The sequence below is a fragment of the Peromyscus californicus genome, unplaced genomic scaffold, assembly GCF_007827085.1.
Source record: "Peromyscus californicus insignis strain IS unplaced genomic scaffold, ASM782708v3 Scaffold_8__1_contigs__length_139910024, whole genome shotgun sequence".
Taxonomy (NCBI): Eukaryota; Metazoa; Chordata; class Mammalia; order Rodentia; family Cricetidae; genus Peromyscus; species Peromyscus californicus.
In genome coordinates this window covers 117,781,243-117,805,046 of record NW_026294606.1, presented here as the reverse complement: position 1 = coordinate 117,805,046, position 23,804 = coordinate 117,781,243, and the positions used below count along the sequence as shown (strand labels likewise).

The 23,804-nt window shown below is 44.8% G+C and overlaps 1 protein-coding gene and 1 long non-coding RNA gene across 13 annotated transcripts in view; one reads left to right on the top strand and one right to left on the bottom strand.

The window, feature by feature from the left end:
• LOC128104491 (peptidyl-prolyl cis-trans isomerase A-like) overlaps positions 1-23,030 on the top strand; it is a 42,800-nt gene extending 19,770 nt beyond the window's left edge. For 5 of the 12 annotated variants that reach the window (XM_052729431.1, XM_052729434.1, XM_052729433.1 and 2 more), the window contains one exon: positions 34-2,496. In XM_052729431.1, coding sequence (XP_052585391.1) covers positions 34-571 — 538 coding nt within the window. In that variant the 3' untranslated portion in view covers positions 572-2,496. Of the gene's footprint in view, positions 1-33; positions 2,497-14,005; positions 14,242-22,020; positions 22,206-22,536 lie in introns of those variants that run through there. The other 7 variants (XM_052729435.1, XM_052729439.1, XM_052729436.1 and 4 more) reach the window with 3 other exon arrangements.
• LOC128104494 (uncharacterized) lies at positions 196-11,166 on the bottom strand. The gene is made up of 4 exons (XR_008216032.1): positions 8,966-11,166; positions 8,015-8,163; positions 6,779-6,979; positions 196-309 (listed from the first exon to the last, which is right to left on the bottom strand). It is a non-coding gene; the product is annotated as an uncharacterized LOC128104494 (long non-coding RNA).
• Positions 23,031-23,804: the final 774 nt, after the last annotated feature.

Below are 23,804 nucleotides of genomic sequence, written 5' to 3'. Positions count from 1 at the left end.
AAAAACATCATCGTTCATTTAAATATGATCTAGGCTTTGCAGATGCCGCTGTCCCCTGTCACCACTTGCTGCAGCCATGGTCAACCCTACCGTGTTCTTCGACATCACGGCTGATGGCGAGCCCTTGGGCCGTGTCTCCTTTGAGTTATTTGCAGACAAAGTTCCAAAGACAGCAGAAAACTTCCCTGCCCTGAGCACTGGAGAGAAAGGATTTGGATATAAGGGTTCCTCTTTTCACAGGATTATTCCCGGATTCATGTGCCAGGGTAGTGACTTCACACGCCATAATGGCACTGGTGGCAGATCCATCTACGGAGAGAAATTTGAGGGTGAGAACTTTGTTCTGAAGCCTACAGGTCCTGGCATCTTGTCTATGGCAAATGCTGAACCAAACACAAATGGTTCCCAGTTTTTCATCTGCACCACCAAGACTGAGTGGCTGGATGGCAAACACGTTGTCTTTGGGAAGGTGAAAGAAGGCATGAACATTGTGGAAGCTGTGGAGCGTTTTGGGTCCAGGAATGGCAAGACCAGCAAGAAGATCACCATTTCCGACTGTGGACAACTCTAATTCTTTCGACTTGCAGACTTCTTACCCACCAGACCATTCCTTCTGTAGCTCAGGAGAGCACCCTCACCCCATCCGCTCACAGTACCCTGTAATCTCCGCTCTCACTGAAGTTCTCTGGGTTCCATATTCTCCTCATTCCCTTCCCAAGTCTAGTTGGATTGCAGAGTTAAGTTTATGATTATGAATTAAAAACTAAGTAAGAACCGTTAAAATATATATATATGATCTATAACTATTGTCAAACTAAAATGACACAGAGTACTGGCACCAGAGACCTTATAGCCCAAAACCAATGAAGTGTGAACTTCTGGACCTGTGCCACACGCCAGGCACTTTACAGTAAACTCTCTGGCTTCTGGCTCTCGTGGTGTTCATTGTAAAGCTCTACTTGGACCTCTTGCCAGCGCTCCAAAACGTTTTGACTGTCTCCAAATGCCGTTACACTATTCTTTAATATCCTCAAACAAACCTCTTTTCCTACAGTGCCTCTTGTTATTTTAAGGTGTCACTGGCCCCTAGATCCTGGATCTTGGCCACCTTGGCCTTTCCTGAGCTGGGCATGAAATGATCATGAGTTCCTTTTATACATCCCTCAGATCTGTCCCCTCTCCTCCTTAGTGTTGTCACACCAACCTGCGTCTCCTGTGTGGACCACTGAAGATGGTGTCCTTTTCCACCCACGGAGTTCATTCCTAATGAAGAGCCAAATGCTGCCAAGCTGAGGTGTGCAAGCGGCACAACCTTCAGAGCAGGCTTCCAGCTCTAGTAGAGTGACAGTGTTGTCAGTGTTGTCTGTGTTGCTCGTACTGTGCCCCAGGCAGAGTTCCAGATGCTAATAAAGCTCTGTCCTGCGACCCTCATTATAAACTTAGGAGGCAGGCACACTCTCACCTCCAAGCTACTGATGGAGAAATCAAGACTTGATGAAACTGAGTAAGGTACCCGAGGTCACCAGCAAGCAACATATGGAGCTGGGAGGCAAACCCAGGCAGCTGGCCCAAGCCAATGCTTTTTACCACACATTTGTGCTGACTCTGCTTTCCTCAGCTTTGTCTGTCCTGCTAGGGTCACCAACACAGAAGCCAAAGTCCGATCATATGACAACTTCCTCACAAGCTGGACCACTTGTTAAAAGAACATAGAGAATTCTCCTGAGCAGAGCTCACCTGGCTCATGGGGCCTCTCCTTCTGTATCAGGAGTGAACAGCAGGGCCCCTCACCAGGAGGAAGTCTACCCACGCAGCAGGGCTGCCCTTGTGGAGAATTTTGGGATGGGGCTGAGTAGCTAGAGCAATTACAACCCTAAGCAAGCTTTCTCCTGCATTTGTCTGAGATGAAATCCATTATTGAGTTACCTCTCTGCTCCTAGATCTGTCACTCGACAAGCTTTTATCATGAATAGCAACACACTTAAATATTCAGCAAGCACCCTGCAGAGCACTAAATACTGAAAGCACATACAAAAGGTCACGCTTGCAGTCGCCTCCCTCCTCCCTAGAACTGACAAGAAGACCCCAATGCTGCACTCTTGAGAAAATAGAGCTTTACATTTAAAATATAGGATGTTTTGTCCTGGTTTTTTGTTTTGTTTGTTTTGTTTTGCATGGTTGACTTTCTCTTGTCTTTGGGTAAAATCAGAAGGAAAAGGCAAATAAAATGATGTAGTTGATTCAATTCATTTGTACCAAACGTGTGGAGTTTGCTTTACTGCAATCTCTGTCCTTGACATTGAAAGGAATAAACAGGATTGTCAAATAACTCCTACCCTCAAGAAGCTATCAATGAAGGATAAATTTCAACCAGTGGGATAAATTATATGTTTACATAAATACAACACTGTTAATAGTATATCCTTCCATTTCTGTTCCTAACAAAATACCCAAGGCTGGGTATTTTATAAATAAAATAAATTGGTTCAGCTCACAGTGGAAGCTGGAAGTATACTGGTCCCATCAATTTGGCCTCTAGTGGGCACCCCTGTGGCTCATGATAATACTACAGATGTCTTCATGGAGGGGCACAAGAAAGAGAACTGAGAGGGTGGTCACATGGTGAAGCAAGAAGCCATTGACCAAAGAGACATAAGTCTTCCTCATTTATAATAACTTACTCGTAGAGGGACTAAGGTACTCTACAAGACTAGCTAGCATTAACCCTTTCTAGGACTGTTTCTCCCAGTGACCTCTTAAGGAGTCTATTACCTTTTAGCATCTTCAGACTAGGGACTAGGCTTCCAAAACATTAACCCTGATGAGAACAAGCCATCTCCAAACCAAAGCAACTCTATCGTTTCCATAAAGAACAAACATAAGGGAAACAGCAGTAAAAGCTGCTCACTGGGCCCTGTGAAGTCTCCTGCCGTCACATGTAATTCTCACTGCAACCCTGTAAGGCAGGGATTACTAGCTTCATATTACAAATAAGAAAATTAAAGGCATACAGAGAAATTAGATAACCTTCCTTAGAAGTAGAAAACTGGGATTTAATCCTGTATTACTCAGACTCCAAGGCCTATTGTTTGGTCCCAAAGAGTGAATAAAATGATAATGGTGATCATTCAGGCTGGTATATCCCAAACACAGGGAAGAATGTGAAAGAATGCCCAGGAACTGGGGGTATAGGTTGGATGCCAGTGGTAGAAGGCAGAGGATATGAAACATCTTGGGCAGCTGGGGAGCATGTGATGGCCACTGACTAACTACAATGGTAGCTTCCACCAAACATATGACTTCTTAGAACCCAAAAATGGCCTTCAAAATCTCTAACTTTTTCTGATTTCTAAACCAAATCATGTCCCTCTCCCTCAAGACTGCTTCTATCATCTTTGTAGCACAACAGAATCTTGCACAGTGTTGAAGCGAGCAAACATCGACTTCCAGGGCTGAGCATTCGTCCTTGGAGCTGTTCTTCATACTCTGATGACAGAGCTAGCAGGGACTCTGCAGCCCTCTAGCTAATCACTCCTCCCTCCAAGAGGGTAGTTATTGCCTTGCATCTGTGCCTCATCAAAGGAGAACCAAATCAGTCTGTGGGCATTCTACTGGGATTGGGATGTTGCTTGTGTGTTGCATTAATAGAGTGTTTGAAGTTCAGTCTTCAGACAGTTGCTTCCATTTGTTGTACTTTATCCTAAGAAGAGATTTAGAGCATCAGCAGCAAGGAAGAGCAGTGTGAGCCTACTTACCAAATGAAAAACAGAGTGATAAGAGGCAGGGCAGGAAAAGGAGAGCCAATCCATGTTTTCCATAATACCATACACTTCCACATTGTCTAGAGATGGTGTCTTATGAGCAAGAAGACTCAAGGTGATTGGGAGGGAATGAACATGAATGGATCGGCAAGCTTCCAGAACTCTATAGAATTGTGTTGAGCATGACCTTTAAAGGCCAAAAAGACTCACATCATGAACTCACTGAAGGAAGAAACAAAAGAGATCAGTCTCTCATTTTAAATCTGGAGAAGGTGAAGCCAGGGGATTGCCAAGACTTAACCAAGGTCACACAGATGGAACAGAGGGACGTGCTCTGAAGTGCCCTGATTTCCAGTCCAGGGTCCATTCATAACATGATGCCTTCTGGGAAAATTTGACTGAGCAAAGAGCAAAGGTTTAAAAGTTCAGAAACTGACTGTGAGGAGGCCACTAGGAAGACAAAGAATAATGGGAAGTGGGCTTTGAAGAGGGACAGACAGGACAGCAGAGGACACGGCAGGGAGTGTGGGGTGCCCTCTACCTGTCCAGAATGTGCCAAGTCTGGCATCTCAGTGTCTGAAAAAGAAGTAATCAGATTCTTGCCCTAAATATTGCTATGACAGTAAAATTAAATCCCCCTTCCTGGAAGAAATGTAAGCCCTTATAGGGACAAGAAATCTAAACCTTTGTGGCCAGGTTAACCATTTTTTTTAAACCAGCATGCTCCTTGAAAGGTTGAAGAGAAAAAGAAGCAGCATCCTCCTCTTGCCTCCTCCTCAAGGATGGATGTTTCCTGCTGGCAGTTATAAACATTGATGAAGCACCCTAAGGGCTTCATCCCTGGCAGGGTAGCCAAGCTAGGAGACAGAATGGGAGGTATCAAATCCAGCTTCCCTAGAGCCTTATCCACGCACCAGTGAGGGCAGCATCATGGGAGTCCTGAGTCACCTCCCTAATCAAGCCCAGGTCACTGGCCCATTGCCAAGCTCCCTCAGTCTGAATGGAATGAAGGCTCTAAAACGATGCAGGCAAAGGCCACAGCGAACACTGGAACATTTCTAAAATGAGTCCAGATGAAAGGCATAGAGCCCGTGCTCAACACAACACGATGCCATGGACACAAAGCATGCATGAAAAGGAAAATGAACATGTTTGGGTCCAGTTAGTAGAGCGGTGGGTGACTTTCTCATCTTTTGAACAATCTTCGTTAGAATTACACGTGAGACTTTCTCATCTTTTGAACAATCTTCGTTAGAATTACACGTGAGACTTTCTCATCTTTTGAACAATCTTCGTTAGAATTACACGTGAGACTTTCTCATCTTTTGAACAATCTTCGTTAGAATTACACGTGACTTCAACAGTAGACAAAAATGTTTGCAATAACTTTTTCACCTGTGCTTGCCTTTAGATCCAATCCACACCAACATACATCGAGCCAGTGAAAGGGATAGGCGAGCTTTTCTATAGCACTTACCCAACCCTCCATCTCCCTATCTCATTTTATATCCTGAATTATCTCTGTCAAATCTAATTCCTTAACCATGGTCTCAGACACTACTGGTTTTCTCCTTCCTTGCTACCACCTACCTCCTCCAAATGCAGCTGATATTGAGCTGTTCCCAGTGCTCAGCAGTGCAGCAAATTTCCTGACAAAGGAAGGTCCTTGCAGAGATGGGTTGTCTTCCTGGATATCATATTTGAAATATATTGTTTTCTCAATTCTGGGTCTTCACACATGCTAGTCAAGCATTCTACCAAGTCCCCAAAACAATGTATTTGCTTGTAGTCAGACTGGCTCCAAAGATTGCCACTGTCAATGCCTTTAGAGCCTCCCTGTGTCTGGACTGGTCTTTGTGACCTACTCAACCAATAAAATGTAGTGATATGCTATGGATCCTACAGCTAGGTAATAAGACGCTTGCAGCTCATTATTGGCTCTTCAGAATGCTCACTGATGGATATTCCCTTTGGGAAGCCAGCTGCCATTCTGTCAAAAACCCAAGCCACGTGGAGAGGCCAAGTGTTATAAGCTGGTCCTGTCCAACACAAGTGTGGGTAATCCGGCAGCTGACATCAGCTGTCCTCAATGTGAGTGCATCTTGGATATCTGCCCAGTCAATCCTTCTGATGACTCTAGCCCCAGCATCTATACAATGAAACCTGCATGAAAGACCTCAGACAAAAAAACACCCAGCTGAGCTTAGCGTGTCCACAGAACCAAGAGAGGCAACAGCTTGGCATCTTAAGACACTGAGTCTGGAGGTTCTTTCTAATGTAATTGATTAGGACAGTGTTTTAAAAGACATTTCACCAAGTAAAGCCATAGAGAATTTCTGTTTCTGTGGTCCTTGATTTGGTGAAAGATTCTAGGAGTGAATGGCACTTTTCTGGTTGATGGTTTCATTCATCATTCACTTGTTAATTTGTACTCTGTAGAAGGTCTCGTGCCAAATGCCATTGGCACAGCAAGGTGGATCAAAGCAAGCCCATGCAAAAACTCTACTTCATCATAACAAGGGACGGCTCTACAACTGATTAGAAAGCAAAGATTTGAGCGAAAGCTACAAGTAGTAAGGTTGGCTGAGCCCTGAACCTGTAACAGCACTCCTTAGGGGACAGACAGCCTCCTGGGCTGCCGCTAGGAGACGGTTCACAAAGGGCGGGCTCATGTGATCTACAGTCTTCACCAAAGACTAGCCATCAGTTGCTCAAAGCTGAAAGCTTAGTGCCTTGCAGAGACCAGGACTAAATAAATCTCTAGGGGATCCAAAGTGCATGTTCTTATACTTAAAGTGCAGACCCAATGCATTTAGACACTTCAGTAAAGGCCACACATACATCACCCATAAACATTGATAGACCCAGGAAGGCATTAGGTGGAGGAGCTCAGGCATAGCTCATAGCTAATGGATGAAAAAAAAAGAAAAAGAAAAAAAAAGCCCTTTTCAAGCTCTAGGGATAGGCTCAGGTTGGAACTAGACAATGGTCACAGGTTTGTTGCTCCCAAAGCTGACCTGGGTTCCCGACTTTGCTGGTAGCCTGCAGTCTCAACTTCCTTGGTGAGCTGATGGAAGCAGGAGCTGGTTCTCGTATCCACGTCATCAACTTCAAAGGTATCCACAAGATTTAGATGGAGTTCTAATGGCCTAAACATCTTTCTGGTGGTGGGCTTGACTCAAGAGTGAGAACAGGCCTCAGATGACCATGCAGAGGACCTGGAAATGCAGTTTTCAAGTTTCTGTCATAGATCCTGTCTCTGAGATCAGGCTTTGTTAGCGCATGCTAAAATGTAATACATGTTGATTTAGCCTCACGAGTAAAATACTGGAAAGGGGGACACTCCAGATTTTCATCCCCATTTTCTTCAGAAGGCAATGTCCCTTTACTTTACAGCATCATAAATTCTCTTCAATGAGTTGGAAAAACAATGTTGAGCTTCTCGTCAATATTTAAACAGCTCACTAAGAGCCTGTACTTTACTCTACACAAGAGGCCGCAAAGCTCATGACAAAATGAATTACTAGCTGGCCAACTGACAAGTTGAGTGTTCTCAAGCTTTTAATTTGAGGGGACACTAGCAGTTTCATTTAGGAGAACATAAAATTTCACAGGGATGAAGGTCCTACAGCCTATGTTTGAGATGTGCCGTCCTATCCACCACCAGTATTTTCCTGGCACAGGAGTTAAGGTCTAGAAAGGACATCATGTGCTAGCACTTGTGTGGATAGCCCATTCAGTTCAGCTACCACGCCCTCTCACCTTGTTCTTTATGGAGCTGAGACAGCCCCCATGAATCACCTCTCTCTCTCTCCCTCTCTCTCTCTTGCTGACCCTCCATATAAAATTTAAAGAAGAAAACGCTGCCAGGGTACACACTCCTCATCATTTCTGACATGCAGGAAACGGTGGCAAAGTGGAATCTTAAGTAAGGCTGACTTTGGACCCCTGTCCCCACCTTGTGAGGTACATCCTGACGCATGCCCAAAGACAGTTCCCTCCTTTCTCTTTTGAGCTGGTGAGCTTGGCTAATCAAGAGAAAGACTTAATTGGGGGAAAGGCAAGGGTGAAGGAGAGCCCCATGCCTCATTCCAAGAGTTAAGAAAGAGGCAGGAGAGCTTGGACACTGAAGCATGACAGCCTAGGTTTGAGTGCCAGCTCTGTCACCTACTGTCAGTGTGAAGGAGGCAAGCTCCCTAACATCTCTTTCACAGGTTCCCTCATATGTAAGCAAGGAGAGTGACAGTTCTCACCACAGGGGGATGCTGGGATGTTAAATGATGTCACACTTCTCAGCACATGCTTTAGATCTGCCATAATGGCAGAGTTTCCGTAGCTGCCAAAGTGACCATGAAATAGAGCCGATTCCATACCCACTGACATCCTAGCCGCAAGAGTGCACCTGGGCAAAAAGAATAAGTGTTTTTAGGTCTTTTCTTGGGAATTCCAAAAGTCATGGACATCTCCCCGACTTACTCCTGAGTCAGGACATGGAAACAGAAAATAAGGAAGTGGTGGGTAAGTCTACTGCACACAGGCAGGAACGGCCTGCTCCAGTCCTGGTTTGCAACATGTTTGTGAGTCTACAGAGCTTGTCCAGAATACCTCCACGGTCCCTGTCCACCCTAACACTTAGAGCCCACACATGAAAATAGGCACTGAACTCATGGCTGCCCTTTGAGAATTGGAATGTGTGGCATCTCAGCCTCTCTGCCTGGATCTGGAGCCTCAGAGCCATTTGTCTCCCAAGTCTGGGTTCTTTCCAGATCAGCGCTGCCTTAGCTCATATTTGCCTCTGCTTCTGCCCTAAGATAAGATGTTGGCACTGAACAGGCTGTTCCCTGTCATCCTCCTTGCTTCTGGAACCCCCATCTTCCTAGGTACCTAGAACCTTCTAGGACACCACAGATCACAGCCCATGGATCATTTCCTTTTGTTTTCCTGAGCTTAGGTCTTTTCATGGAAAACTCCAACATAAAACTGTACTTATTCTTCTGCCCTTACCAAAATAACAGCACATATTTTCTAGGTTGTCAGCTCGCTGAGCTGTCAAAGACACTTGAGAGGAATCAAATGTTCTCCATGGATGATGTGGCCACACACCTCACACTCTCTCATTCACTCTGCTCTTTAAATCATTGCAGATGAAGAGTCAGGAAATATAGAAGATGAGCGTGCAGGAAGAGAATTTTATATGCACTTACCTATCATTTCTCCAGTTGAAGCTTCGGCCTTTAACAATCCAGTAGAGTCCCAGTTCTTCAACAATCCAGTAGAGTCCCAGTTCTTTAACAATCCAGTAAAGTCCCAGTTCTTCAACAATCCAGTAGAGTACCAGTTCTTATTCTCATCAAGGTGAATAATGCATTTAGCAACCGAAAGGTCAGTCTGCAGCTCTGCTGACCCCACTTTCCAGATCTCCTGTCTCAGCCATTGTTAGTGCCACAATTGGTGATAGATGGGGACACAGTGTGGCATGCAGCTTTGACACAGGAATGTGATGGTCTTATGCAGGGAGTATCCCTGGATGCCAGGCAGGTAGGCAATCATCTCATCATGTCAGAAGCTCTTGTCAGGCATCACCTGGCTTCTTGATGTTGTCTCCACCTTCTAGGCTCCCCTAAGGAATAGGTTCAATGGAAAAGAACAACACTGTTTTTTACTTATTAGAAATATTTCCTACCAAGTTAGAACGCTTTGATAAAATACATAACATGAATATTATTTTGAATTCTCTTAGTTGACATATTAGAATGGGCTATCTGTTGATATCTCATAAACGTAAATATGAGGTATGATTGGATGCTTTTGGTTCTTACCACAGAGATGTTCCTAGACATTTTGGGAATCTTTTGAAAGCTATCAACTGCTCTCTGTAAAAATGCATCCATGAAACCCTTTTGCCTACAGTTTGCATGTTTTCATGGCTTTCCCAGAGCCTCTTCAGGAGCTTCCCTGCTTTTCCTGCACACAGTGTCTATAGAGCGAGGCTGGCCACCCTATGTTGGTTCTCAGCCCTGGTCTTACCCTAAACACTTCCCTGTTCTTTCCTTGCATTGTTATAACATTAGGGTTCCAGAAAAATCACTCCCTACCAAAGTGATAGTTTAGAACCTGAGATATAGCAAATGTTTGGCATCCAAAGCCCACATGGGTTTTCCTAATCATAGCTTTAACTGCCCTAGCAAAGGTTTCCTCCAATTTAATGAAACACAGACTTTATTTTGCTTTCTCCCTTCACCGCTTTAGAGCCTATTTATCTTGATCCTGTAACTAGGAAGACGAAAAGAGAAAATTATCAATGGTTAGAAAGGTCGTATTGATGTTCACAAAAAAAAAAAAAAATGTGGTTTGGATTCCTCTGATTGAGGAGTTAATTTTTCCTTCTCTTTTGACCAAAATGTTTTGAAGTTTCTACAAGCCTTTCCAATCAGCTGTGTGAAATGGGGGTCTGCATACTCAGCCTTTCTCATCAAAGACTCACCCCTGTTAAGCCGTCTTACCTCCAGTATACACCTCTAGCACCTCCACCCTCAAGAGGGACAACACACCTTTAACAGATCACAGAAGGCGCCTTAGATTCTTCCCAGAGGTGAGGACAGGAACTCAGAGACTCCATCCTTACTACATTCCTTAACTACCCTTGGTTTCCCAGGTGACCATCTAGCCTTTCTCTGTATCTTCCTCGGTCTGGTATGTGGGTTTGGGGCACTCTCTTGCTACATTTGGGACAGCTAGCTCCCACGAGTGGAAATGCCAGCCAAGGCACTATCTAAAAAAACACTGAGTAAATGTTAGCAGGCATCTTCGCCAGCATGGGGCAGGAACTGCAAGGGGGGCTGAACGAGCTTGGGGATGTGCTCTTTGACGACAGGCATCAGCTGCTCAAGTTCCTACCACATGCTCTGTGTGGCTACCCACGTCAAAGCCTGCATATGTATACCCTGTGCCCCACCCACCGTCACCAATACGTGGATCTTGACACCTCTATGCCAGTACCACTGGTGGCAATACAGGTAGGCTCTGTATAAATAAATAAATAAAACGACAAGTTAAAATCAGAATTTTACAACGTTTTTGCTGCTCTGTTACGGTCGGTTCTGGGACTGAGTGTCTGCTTCTCATTTCTGGGTGCAGTCAGGCCTGGCCATCTGACTTGAGTGGTTCAGCGTATCGTTTTCAGCTGAGCTGCCTTCTGCCAAGCTAGCTCCGTGTGACGTTGAGAGCTTGACATGTGTCAAGTTTCTCATCAGGCAGGTCTTATGACTACCCCAAAGACAACACATAGAGAGCCTCATGCTTCTCTTGACCACCTTTCACTCCACTGTCAACACAGTTTACAGAAAGCTCCAGCCAAGCAGAGCATGGCGGCTCACACTTGTAGTCCCAGCACTTGGGAGACTGAAGCTGGACGGTCAATGCAGACTAAGGCTATAGGGAACTAGATTGTGAATTCCCAGTCACCCGGGGCCGTAGCATTTGAAACTGTCTCAAAAAAAAAAAAATTAAATAAATAGACTAAAGGAAGGAAAACGGAGAGAAACTTCTGGGTGAAAATTTGCTAAATTTTATCTAAATATACATAGTCCCTGCTTAAATCATCACGATTGTTTTGTTTGTTCATTTGGTTTTTTTTAGATTTATTTATTTTTAAAGTGTATGGGGGTGTGTCCGTGAGTGTGTGTGTGTGTGTGTGTGTGTGTGTGTGTGTGTGTGTGTGTACACTCTTGAGTGCAGGTTCTCTTGGAGGCCAAAGAGGGCATCAGTCCCCCAGGAGCAGGAGACCCCAGTTGAACTTGGGGTCTCTGTGAGAACAGTAAGCACTCTTAACTGCTGAGTCATCTGTCTAGCCCCCTTGGGTTTTAGGGGATTTGGTTTGCTTTGTTTTGTTTTGAGGCAGGGTCTCACTATGTAGCCCTGGCTGGCCTGGAATTCTCCATGTAGACCAGGCTGGCCTCAAACTGACAGAGCTCTGCCTACCCCAACCTCCTAAGTGCTGGGTTTAAAGGCATCCCTCTACAACACCTGACTCTCCTTATTTTTTAATATATATTTTTATGAATTATTTGAGAAGTGTGTACATGAATACAATAAATTTTGATCATATTTTATCACCCTCCACTCCTTTTCATAATTCCTCCCAGATCCACCCCCAATTCCCTCATAACTCTCTCTCTCTCTCTCTCTCTCTCTCTCTCTCTCTCTCTGATTTTATTTATTTGGGGCCAGGTATGGTGGCACATGCCTTTAATTTCAGCACTTGGGAGGCAGAAGCGGGTGAATCTCTGTGAGTACGAGGCCAGCCTGGTCTACATAGAGAGTTCCAGGACAGTTAGAGCTACACAGAAAGACCCTGCCTCAAAACATTATTTTTATGTGTATAGGTGTTTTGCCTGTGTGCATGTCTGTGTGCCAAATGCATTCCTGGTGTGCAAGGAAGCCAGAATAGAGCATTTGATCCGCTGAGACAGAAGTTGCAGACAGTTGTGGGCCACCTTGTGGATGCTGGGAATAGAACCTGAGTCCTCTGGAATAGTAGCCAGTGCTCTTAAGGGTTGAGTCACCTCTCCAGCCCCACCACCACCACTACCTTTTAGTGACTCTTCAATGTCTATAAAATATCTACAGGCACTTCATTTGGTATTCAGTGGTATGGCTTTACCTGAAACTTTCCCTGAAGTTTTTCCTAATAAATAGCCCCCTTGTAAATGCTAGGTTAACAGTTTCTATCATGCTTATTTTGAGCCTTTTTCTATGTTTATGTACATTCTAGAATATCTACCTCGCCTTAATAACTGGACCCTTATTCAAGTCTCCCCAAACCCCATTCCTTTGCATAGTCTTTGCTAAATTACAAGTTAAGCAAGGGCCTGGTGGCCAAGGCCTGTAATCTCATTTACTGAAGTGGCTGAACTAAGAAAGTGAGAAGTTCAAGGTTTTCCTTGACTACACTGAGTTCAAGGCCAGCCTGGGCAAGTCCCTTTTCTTGTCAGTGGGAAACAAAGACAAACACAACAGCAAAATCAACTGGAGAAGGGAAAGGTTTACTGTGGCTCATTGGAGGTGGTTTAGTTCATTCGGCATTGAGGCTGGAGCAGGAGGTGGCCGGTCACACTGACTCCCCAGTGAAGAAGCAGAGAGAGGAGCTAGGGAGGTGGCTCAGAAGTTAAGAGCACTGGCTGCTCTTCCAGAGAACCTGGGTTCAATCCCAGAACCCAGATGCTGGCTCACAACAGTCTGTAACTCCAGTTCCAGGAAATCTGATGCCTACTGGCCTCATCAGACACCAGGCATGCACTGTGAGCAACAGACATACATGAAGAAAAAACACCCATAAATAAAGTAAGTATTTTTAGGAGAAGCAAAGAAAGATTACTGCTGGTACTCACCTCACTTTCTGTTTACTAGTTCTAAGTCTCATCCCATGGCATGGTGCCACCCACACCCAGGGTAAGGCTTCCTATCTCCGCTACAGACATGCCCCAAAGTTTGTCTATTAAGTGATTCTGGGTCCTGCCAAAATGACAATCAAGATTGGTTGACGGGGGCTGGAGGGGTAGTTTACTCAGTAAGACGCTTGGCATGCGAGCATGAGGGCCTGAGTCCAGTCGAGGGAAACGGAGAAGGGCAGACCCTTGGGGCTCACTGACCAGCCAGACTACGCCAATCTGTAAGCCACAGATCCCAGAGAGAGACCCTAGCTCAAGACAAGGTGGACAGCTGCTGAGGGGTGACAGCCAAGATGAATCTCTGACCTCCACACTTTCACACACACACACACACACACACACACACACACACACACACACACACACACACACACAGGCAATCATCACAAAGAACCCATTTCAAAACAAAGCGTTAAAAATAAAAAAAAAGGCTCAGGGGTATAGTACTTGCCACCATGCATGAGACCGTAGATTAAATCCCCAAAGCTAGAATTAAGCACCCAGTATAGGCCAGGTACTGGACAAAGCACATTACATGTCATTTATTACTGCCTACATTTAGCAGCTGAGGAAGCAAACGCTTAAGAAACAGAGCACCCAGGTTGACACAGCAGAAGCGCTAAAAAGTGAACTCTGACTCCAAGTCAGGCAGCCTGATCCCGCTCTCTCATTTTTAAATACCTTCCTGTGCCCCCACCGAGCCCTGCTGCTGACAGGCTCTTACAGTGCCTTCTTCATGTGCCCCACCTCCTATTACATTATCATGCACGTGTCTGTCTCCCTTACTCTCTCCAGATGTTGAATGCATTACCGACTTGGACCCATGCATCAATTTCCATCTGTTTCGATAGCTAGGACTATGTCTGAATCTTCTGTGAAACATCACTCTAAGGGGGTGGTGGAGTCAATGTAAACATTGTGGATAAAGAATGGAACCTGCCGTGCCCACAGAGGTCTCTGAACATGAGAAGAAACTGGCCAAAACCATCCTAATATCCTTTCATCTTTGGAAAAGCGCCTGCCCGCTTGGTGTAGGTATTCAAACCACTGCCATCTCTTTATCCAGGCAGTTACTTTTCTTGTTACAATGACCAAAAACCTGACAAAGCGCAGCTTAAGAGGGAAGGGTCTGTTCTGGACTCATAGTTTGAAGGGATATAGCCATTGTGGAGGAGAAGGCATGGAGGCAGGAAGCTCCAGAGCATCAGGAGTGTACAGCTGGGACCTCGTCTCATGCTGATGGAACAGAAGCAGAGATCAACAGGAAGTGGGCTGGGATCTCATGACCCAAGGCTCACATCCAGGGCCCCTTCACTTCCTATAGCAAGAAGCCTCCTAAACAGTTCCACAACCTTATAGTGACGCCAGTGGGGACCAGTATTCCAAATCTACGAGCACATCGGGGACATTTCACCCGACTGCAGCAGCAGCCGCAGAGGACTGCGTTTCCCAACCAGCTCCTTCTTCTGAGAAAGAGGCTGCGGTGGGTGATGGCAAGGGCATTCAGAAAGCTGGAGTCGTGATGTGGTTGACCTCAGGAAGCAAGTGTGTGGCCTGAGGGAAGGCAGCTAAGCCTCAGGCCAAGGCAGAGCTGTCTAGAAACTGAGTGAGGAGAGCGAGGCTGCAAAGGAGAGGGTGAGCAGAATGACCCATCAATGGGACTTCTTACCGTGGCAATGCCAGTCAAGGTCCCGCGCCTCCCGGCTGGGTGATTTGAGGCTAGTGTAATAGAGACTCTTCTCACAAATGCGGTAGGGAGTAAGGAAGTCCTGGGCTTGGTGCTAGGTCCTGTGGTCAGTAATCATGGAAGTATTACCACCACAGGGCTGATGGGGAACCTGGTGACAGAGGCTGGAGGACAAGAGATGTGACCTTGACAGAGGGGCCATGGCTAGCCCGTGACAACCTCTTCCAAGCCTTACTCCCACTCAGTCTATTGTTAGACTCCTTATGAGCCAAGCCTAACTGAAGGCAGAAGGCAGAGAAGTTCATTGGTCCTGTCCACAGAGACCAGAGACCAAGCACAGCATAGGATGAAATAAGATAGAGGGAGGACCCCGAGGGGCAAGGGGAAGACAGCCAGGTTGGAGTAATGGTCTTGCTCTGTGACCTGTTGACAAAGTGCAGATTGCAAGAACATTCTACAGACTGGGTTTTTTCCCCTGGGAGACGCAAATGCTGAAATCCTAACCCCTAAATAACTGCTTTAGGGAAGTAAGTAGGGTTAAATGAAGTTGTAAGAGTGGGTGGGGTTTAATGCATATAAATGGTGCCCCTATATGAAGAGGAAGAGAGACTAGAGAGAAGGTTCACTGGGTAAACTGCTTACTATGTAAGCATGAGGACCTGAATTCAGATTCCCAGAACCACAGAAAAAGGCTGGATGTCTTTGTGCACATTCGTAATTTAAAAAAATAAATGACTAGATATCTCTTAAAAAGAGGAGGGGGAGAGAAGGAGACTAGGAAGAGATATCTGGGATACCTGTGCACAAAGGGCCACGTGTAGACACAGAGAGAAGGTATTACAAACCATAGTGCGAGGGTGAATTCAGGCAGATCCCCACAGTTCACTGACAAGCCAGTCTAGCCAATAGAGAACACCACGTTCAGTGAGATACCCTTTCTCAAAAGATAAGATGGAGAGTGAGCAAGAAAGACGCCCTATGTTCACCTCTTGCCTCTACACACGTGTATCCATACACACACATGCACACACACACACACACACACACACACACAAAATGAGAAAATGGAGTTACCCTATAACAGGGCAACAATGCCCTTAATAGATACCAGAAGCTAACAAATAAAAAGCCTAGTGTCAGAACATTATAGGCTATTGCCATTGCCTTTGGTTATGCTCGGGTCATAGGACATGGAGAGATCAAACTGGTACTGACCTAGAAGCTTCATCCCTACTGACTAGATTTCATCATGCTGCAAGGTGCTACACATGCTATCAGGGGAGAAAAGTAATCATCAACCATGCCCAGGTATACTGCAAACTACAACAAGGAATGACTTGACAAGACCAGCCCACTGGTTCAATAGTGGCACAAATAGAATGCGAGTAACCAACCACTTTCTGATTGGATTTAAGTCCTAGTCCACAGATGAACTCATACCTGGCACTATTATTAGGCCAAGAACCTATGGACAGACAGGTCATGAACACCAGGGCAGAACCTACTACATATACAGATATAGTATTAAATCAACTACTAATGATTTATCACTATGTCCATCAATTCATGCACCTCTCAACCCTCGTCTGAGAAGTTACTATTTACGTTAGATGGTAATTAACACAGAGACTCACAACTGGCCAAGGTGCAGAGAACAAGATTCTGTAGAAGCTCAGTCCTAAATGGAATGTGTACACTGCATCCCCTCCTCCCAAAGCTTGGGGATCAGTGCAGAAGAGGGATGGAAAGAGTGTAAGAGTCCGATACTGTGGATGGCTACAAGGGAACAGCATCTTCCAGCATAGCGGGTAGCTGAACACGCAGCAGTGGTGATAGCATACACATGACCAGTGCAAGCCCAAGTCAGACCAGACCCCAGCATGGAGATGGGAGTTGAGCATGAAATCCATCCCTAGCTGTAGAGCTATTGGCAATTGTTAGCTGTTGGGAAAAGGAGAAAGAAATTTCTTTAAAATTGTTTTTAAAAAAGTCAACCACACGCCAGTAAAAGACCATACATGCAGGAATATTTAGGCAGAACAGATTGGTCTTAATGTTTTTTGTTTTGTTTTGTTTAAGGATACAAAGTTGAGTGGGTAGAGAAGGGGGGGTGGATCTGGGAAGAGTTGGGGGAGATGAATATGATCAAAGTATGTACAAAACTCTCAAAGAACTAATAGAACCTTTTAAAAATAGAAATAATTTTTAAAAAGAAGAAAGTAGAGGAGAGGGAGGAGGAGAATAGGTATCTGGATGCCTATGCACAAAAAGCCATGTGTAGGCACAGAAGAAGTAGCCATCTACAAAACAAAGAAAGTGATCTCAGAAGACCAAAGCAGCTAAAATCTTGATCTGGGACTTTTTTCAGACTTCACAACTGTGAGAAAACACAATTGTATTTCTTAGGGCACTTGGTTATGTCAGCCCTGGGACACTGACATCAAGCAAGAGGAAATCTTAAGACATCGTCTCACTGACACTTAATTCACAGAGTCTGAGCAGAAAGAGGGATGTGCCTTCCCCAATAGCTGTGAGTTAATTTTTTTAACAAGAACCCAAAGGAGCAGGCTGGGGTCTCCTGTGATAGCCAGAAACGTTAAACCTTAGTTCATGAGTTAAATACAACTTATTGTTATATTTTGGTAGGTTTATACCACACTGTTCATGTCATATTATTTTTTCTTGCAATGCAAAGGATTGAACCGAGGGCCTTTCTCATGTTAGACAAACACTCTACCACTGAAGTACAATCTCCAGTCCCAGGACCACATTTTAACGAAATCAGTTTCCATGTTTGAAAAATTAGTAGATGTGTTAGTTTTCCATCCTTGTGATAAAATACTTGAGATAATCAACTTAAAAGGAAAAATGGTTTGCTCTGACTTATGGTTTTAGAGTCAACCATGTATGGTCGGTCTCATTATTCAGGAGCCTGTGGCAAGGCAGCATATCATAGCAGGGAGCATGTGGTGGAGCAAAGCTGCTCACTTCAGGGTGGCCAGGAAGAAGGGAAAGGAGGAAGAGGAGGAGGAAAGGAGGAGGAAGAGGAAAATGGAGGAGAAGGGGGAGGAATAGATGAAGATGTTGAGGAAGAAGGAGGAGGAGGAAGAGAAAAGGAAGAGGAAGAGGAGGAAGAGGAAGAAGAGGACAAAGAGGAGGAGGAAGAAGAAGGAGGAGGAAGAGAAAAGGAAGAGGAGGAAGAGGGAGAAGAAGAAGAAGAAGAAGAAGAAGAAGAAGAAGAAGAAGAAGAAGAAGAAGAAGAAGAAGAAGAAGAAGAAGAAGAGGGGAGAAGAAGAAGAAGAAGAAGAAGAAGAAGAAGAAGAAGAAGAAGAAGAAGAAGAAGAAGAAGAAGAAGAAGAGGGAGAAGAAGAAGAAGAAGAGGGAGAAGAAGAAGAAGAAGAAGAAGAAGAGGGAGAAGAAGAAGAAGAAGAAGAAGAAGAAGAAGAAGAAGAAGAAGAAGAAGAAGAAGAAGAAAAAGAAGAAGAAGAAGAAGAAGAAGAAGAAGAAGAAGAAGAAGAGAGGAGTCAGTGTCCCAGTGTCCCAACATCCTGTTCAAGGGCACATCCTAGTGACCTGACTTCCTTCTACTAGGCCCAATCGCCTAAAGGTCCCACCACCTCTTTATAGTGTCACAGGCCTAAGACTAGACCATTAAACACATACTTTCGGGAGACGCTTCATGATCCAACAGCAGCAGACTTCACAGTTATATCCAGACACTCACTTTTCCTTTTGCAAGAAGATCTGGGGTGTCTGGGCTTCCGTTCCAGCATGTCCACCCCAGTCTGCACCACACCACCTGTTACCAGGTGTGTCACGGCAACCAGTCCACCATGGGTCCCTCATCATGTTATCGTGTGGCTCCAATAGCATTTCAATGATCAGTCTTTATGCCAAAATACTTATCAAGGGTCAATCACATACGGTTGTCAATATCTAACCAATATATGGTGCTCACAGGCAAGGGAAGCAGTCGGTATTTTGGGACACCAAGGATATGGAAACAACAAAAATGTAAGACCCATTCAGGGCTATTCAGATTAAGTAGTTTTAAAGAAATACATTCCCCTACAAGTGTGCAGTGAAAGCCAGGATCCTGGCTATATGTGTGATACAAATAAAGAATGTATCAGTGTGTACAACAGCCTGAATGTTCATCAGCTGTCCCCTAAATTAACACTGAAACTTGATTCTGTGTGTGATGGCATTGGGAGGTGGAGCATGTGAGGTCATGTGAGGTCATGAGGGAGAAGACCCATGCGCCCTTATTTTAAGTCCCCTGAGAGCACTTTATTCTTGTCACCAGATGTGGGTGTAATTCTAAAAGCATAGCTGTCTACAAAGCAGAGGCTGGACTCTTAGTTCTATATTGACCGTAGGGGAAGCTTTCAGTTTATAGGTTCTCAGACAATAGCATTCAGTTAGAGCAGCACAAATGAGCTAAAACAACCACAGAAACTTAGAAAATGAAGTGGTGTCGAGCAAACCTGCCACTATAGCCAGCCTTTGGTAGTACATGCCTGTAACCCTAGCACTGGAAAGACTGAAGCCAGAGGGTCATGAGTTCAAGGCCAGCCTAAGTTGTGTGGCAAGACCCTATTTAAAATTTAAATATAAAACAAAGTGAAATGAAACAAAACTGCTGATAACTACCAAAGTACTCTCGGAGCAGGGAAGGCTACTGTCAGGAACAGAGCTGCCTCCCTCCCAGGACATGTAAGGTCTTTTGTGCAGTGACCGCATACCCATTAACCATCTGAGTGATTTCATGTTACTTGCTCCAGATGCATGCATACTCGTCAAACTACCTCTATGTTAGACCTCAGATTTCCTTCCCTCACCCAGTGCCTAGCAGGCAGAGGCTTCCCAGACTCCCTGCACATTGACATGTTAGCTTTCTGGTTGACTGCATCCATTTGGGGAGCTTGATTAAAAAGCTCCCACCTCAAAAGATCAATTTGACTCTCCATGCCCTGAAAAATCCTGTTTCTGGACCTGAAGACAGAGCCAGATGTTCCCTTAGAGGTCTCCTGAGAGCCACCAAGCTGGCCTTGCTGGCAAGCTTCCTCTTCTCTCCCCTCCCTTGTCCCCACACACATGCCAAAACCCATCTTTAGCCATATGGCCTTGCTTCAAAATAATAATAACACAGAAGCAATTGAACAGTGTTCCGCATACTGAAACTTAATGAAAAGAAAGATTCTGGTCCATGTGCCCACAGGTGGCTATTTAAATTAATGCAGATTAAATTAAATTAACAATTCAGCACCTCTGTGACACCAGCTACATTCCAAGTATTCAATACCTGTTTGTGGCTATCAGCTGCTGTGGTGGGCAGCATGGATAGAGACCACTTCCTTCATTGCTCAGAGCTCTTCAAAAGAAGGCTGATGTTGAAATTAGAAAGGCAAGGTGATGAGGGTGAACAGAGGCGCCTTTAAAGGGCTTGCGAATCCCACATCTTGGGCCATCTGCAGAGGGAGAGTGGGCCAGAGGAGTGAGGGTGCGAGCTTCCAATGAGTCTACCCCAGTCTGACCTAGATACCGCACCAACCTGCTACTTAGACATGAGCTTGAACTTCTGTTGGTTCGAGTTCACAGATGCTCCATTCTTGGACAACTAGGTGCTTCCAAACTCCTAAACTTCAGGCAAATCTCAAAACACCTCCCTCCCAGCACCCAACACTCTAAAAGAAACCTCACCAGCAGGACCAAAAGACAAGGAAAGGAACACCTCTCCCATTCACACAGCCCTGCAAGTCTTCCCCTGCCAACAACTGCAGCCATTCCTCACTAGACATTCACACAGATGGCGGGGTAAGATGACTAAGGCATTTTACAGGAGGAAAAGTGGGCTCAGGGGAATCAGAATATATGGCTCTTGGCAAAAGGCTAAGAAGTTTTAGGTGAAGCTTGGATGTGAGATTCAATTTCCCAGCTTCTGAATAAATGTTTCTCTTGTACCAAGTTGCCTCTTTAGAGAAGAGCCCTCGAGACTGCAACTATTGGCCCAAACATTAAAGAGCTGGGGCGCACGCTGGGAAAAAGATTCTGCACCCCTGAGTTCATGATGCAGAGCAATGGATGAAGACACAGGGGAGTTCTAGCTTGGGAGACAAAATAGAATACACTTCATGTATGACAAGCGTTCTGCTTGCAGGAATGAGGCTGATGCGAACTGTCCCTTTCCAGCTACCTAGAAAGATAGATGAAATCATAGATGGGAAATGGTTGGAAAGATGGTAAGAAGCCAGAGGATTACAAGCCTCCTGCTTCTCAGAACCCAAACAAAAGTAAAGCTAAAATAAACAGACGCTTTTTCTCAGCCCTTTATTCTTGTGAAAGAGAGAAATGTCAAAGAAATCAAGCTTACATCAGACAGATTATGTATATAAATTCCCCCCAGGGGGTCCACGTGTCAGCAAAGGCTCAGCTCAGCCTCCTATATTCACCCAGTTGGTGTCCTAAATAATGAGGATCACTCAGAACATAACAAGTTAATGAACCCACCAGCCCACGATGGACCTTCTGAAATGCCAGAAGCACGCCCCCAGACTTTTAAATACATTCCCTGTCTTGTAATGAGCCAGGCATTGACAATCTACTTGAAGTCTATATACTGCCTCCTTCTAACAAAACACTGTATTTGCCCTCACTATTCTGGATAATGGGGTATTATTTCATTAATGATTTGGACTTGGAATTTACTTATTTTGAGGAGAAAGATGTAGTGAAAAGGAAAAAATATCCAATTTTCCTGAGTCTTGCCTCATTGTCTAGCTTGTGCTTCATATTCTGTGAGTTTCTCTGAACCATACGTTAAGGAGACGGAGTCTGGAAAGTCTCATGAAATGATAGGCTTTGGGGGCATCGAAATAAATGAAAAAAGAGGAAATAGAGAGAGACAGAGAAGTGTGTATGGGGGATGGGGAGCCTAAGCCAACAGAAAAACTACTTCTAGTAGAATACTTGACTCTCAAGTTCTTACCTCTGGGTAACAGAGTCCAAAGTGCCCCAGAGAGTTCACAGGATTCAACTCTCACAAAGAGAAGGTCTACACTTGTCTCATAGCTTCTCCAGCATGCCAATTCCAAACTGACCACGTCTTCCTGCAATTCTGCAGGCAATATTTCTTCAACTTTCTGGATGAGTCTCATTTCATCTCAAGCCTATTGATCTCCTGCCAGATCTCCGGCTGCTACGGGTCCTGAGAGGTTTGCATCAGTGCCCTGGATCAAGCACCTTCAACCAATGGGAATCCTTCCCTCCATTATGCCCTTGGTGTTAGAGCCAGAAGTGCAGCTAGAGGTTTGTATTACACTTCCCGGGAAACGAGTCTTTCTTTGAGGTGCCTGTTTTCCCTCAGTCAAAACGATCCCATTGGTTTGGGTCTAGTGGTCACTAAAAATTTAAACTAAAGCAATTTCTCTCAAGACTCAGTTTTCCGTGGGGTAGGGTGTGGTTGGCAACATACCATACGCAAGGATAGCTTACAGTCTGAAATAGATGAGGTGTTTGTGGGTGCATTTCTTTTATACTCAAAATGCACACTTTTCTAATTCATCTGAATTCCAGAAAAGAGAACCTGAGACCCTTCTCTGGGAATTTTCATCTGTCTGATTGTAACATTTCCTTTCAGAGACCCAGCTGGGCTGTGCAAAAGGACGTGAAGCATTTGTTCCAGGAAACATCTAGACTTCACTGGGGATCACAGAGAGAGAGAGAGAGAATGGAGAAAATGGGTAATGTAGATGCCTTGCAGATGAGTACTGGACCACATTCACCAGGCCGTCTGGGCTCCATTGCAGGCTGTCTACCTACTGTCCTTTCCCGAAGACACTTGGCCTTTCTGAGTTCGATCTGCTTTTCCAAAATAAATGCCACCCATGAAAGCACATCAGCACTCACTGTTACAGTCAGGTTTGGCTAGAGTATGTTGCAGTAACAAACAATCCCAAAGTCCCCTTGGTTTCACACTGTACATGGCTTTTGTTCACCATGCATTTTCCATAACCATAGAGTTCTGGTAGTCCAGGGAACCCAGGTGGTAGGAGCTCCATGCTGAGAACTGCCTCCACAGTTCTCATACGAGGTGGAAATGGGTGTGTCACATCACATAAAGGCTTAGAAGTCTTTTTGTTTGTTTGTTTCTTTTTTATTAAGGAATTTCTTATTCATTTTACATACCAACCACAGATCCCCCTGTCTTCCCTCCTCCTGCCCCTCCAGGCTTAGAAGTCTTTTACCACAATGTGGCAGATATCAATTCTGATTATAGTCCATGTACTAACCCAAGTTAGACAGACATGAATAACTTTAGAAGAGATGGAAACACGGGCTTCTACCAGAAGCCTGGAATGAAAGTCCTCTAGGAAACTGGTAATGTGAAGCTTTAGTTCCGCTGAGTGCATGGGGCACCCTACAGTCCCCAGGAGAGGCTCAAATGATGTGTTTACATAATCATGGGCCTTATAAACTTTATAAATTAAGATTTTTTTGTATTTTATATTTTCATATATGCTTTAGGTTCCACAAAAGCTACATCTGTTCTGGACAGAAAGAAATCCTTGACTATTTGTCAATAGCTACAATGAACAGTAAAATGTGTGTGGCACTGTTCTTCCAAACTAATTCGGAAGAGGAGGAAGACACCATTTGACCATAACAGAAAGCCTGGGAAGAGGGTGATGATGTCTACTGTTTCTCTTTCTTCCACATCCTTTCCTTGGTCTCAGCCTATATCACCACTTCTTGTTTTGTAGGGGTCAGCATCCTACCTTCTGAAAAATTCTAAACCACCTGAGACCATAGCCTGAATTATAGGCTCCTAGGACTCCAGTGTGGAAGTGACCTTAGAGGTCATAAAGTATCATTTAACCTCACTCAAGGACATAAAGAAGAAAAAAA